Source organism: Lipotes vexillifer, unplaced genomic scaffold, assembly GCF_000442215.2.
Source record: "Lipotes vexillifer unplaced genomic scaffold, Lipotes_vexillifer_v1.1 scaffold242, whole genome shotgun sequence".
Taxonomy (NCBI): domain Eukaryota; kingdom Metazoa; phylum Chordata; class Mammalia; order Artiodactyla; family Lipotidae; genus Lipotes; species Lipotes vexillifer.
Window position 1 is genome coordinate 2,295,372 of NW_006771376.1, and position 845 is coordinate 2,296,216.

At 75.0% G+C, this 845-nt stretch overlaps 1 protein-coding gene across 1 annotated transcript in view; it reads left to right on the plus strand.

The window, feature by feature from the left end:
- The first annotated feature begins 657 nt into the window (after positions 1-657).
- RAB4A (RAB4A, member RAS oncogene family) overlaps positions 658-845 on the plus strand; it is a 58,758-nt gene continuing 58,570 nt past the window's right edge. Inside the window, exon 1 of the mRNA XM_007446707.1 lies at positions 658-793. Within this exon, the coding sequence (XP_007446769.1) occupies positions 763-793 (31 nt within the window). The 5' untranslated portion in view covers positions 658-762. The remainder of the gene's footprint in view (positions 794-845) is intronic.

The following is an 845-nucleotide window of genomic DNA, read 5'->3' on the forward strand; positions in this document are numbered from 1 at the left end:
TCCTAAGCTTCTGTCAGTTTCCCTCAGACGCCAGCTCGGCCCCAGCGGTGACGGCCCAGGCAGGTCAGCCTGCCTCCCCGCCCGCAGGGCTTGGCCTCCAGCTGGACACCTGGGGCCACGCACGGCCTCCTAGTTACACATTCACCCCGTCCCCGGGTTGATCATTCCAGCGCGGAGGAAGTCCTTCCCCGGCCGAGCGCCCCAGATGACGACGACCAAGCCTTTACCGAGGCGGCCAACCTGGCAAAGCGCTGCCTTCCTCGCCAGTGCAGGAACTTTGCCTCCTCTGCGCGACAAAGGACCCCGCTGTCCCAGCCCCTGTGCCCACCCCGTCACCCCCAGGCCTGCGGACCGCCCTCCCTTCGCCGCGCCCCCGCGCCCCGCCCTCCCCGCGCGCCGACCCGGATCCTCGGCGCCCATCGGCCCTCCCCGCCCCGGCCTCCCCGCGCGCACGCGCGACCACAGCGGGGGCCGGGCCTCGCGCCCCTTCCCTCCTCCCCTGCCCCTTCCCTCCTCCCCTGCCCCCTCCGCCGCGTCCTGACCGGTGGGGGGCGGGGCCGTGCGCCTGCGCGGAGCGGACAGTCTGGCGGGGCCGCAGCCGCGGAGTGGCAGGCAGTTGCCGAGGGGACCGCGGGCCCCTCCCTCCTCCGGTCCTCTGCCCGTGGCGTTCCCCACTTAGGCGCGGCCGACGACCCGGCTTCCCTGCCGCCGGCCCGGCGGAGCTGCAGACGGTGTCCCGCGAGAGGCGGAGCCGCTCCCAAGATGTCGCAGACGGCCATGTCCGAGACCTACGGTACGAGGCGGGGGCGCGGGCCGGGGCGCGGGTTCCCGGGCTTGCGGGCCGG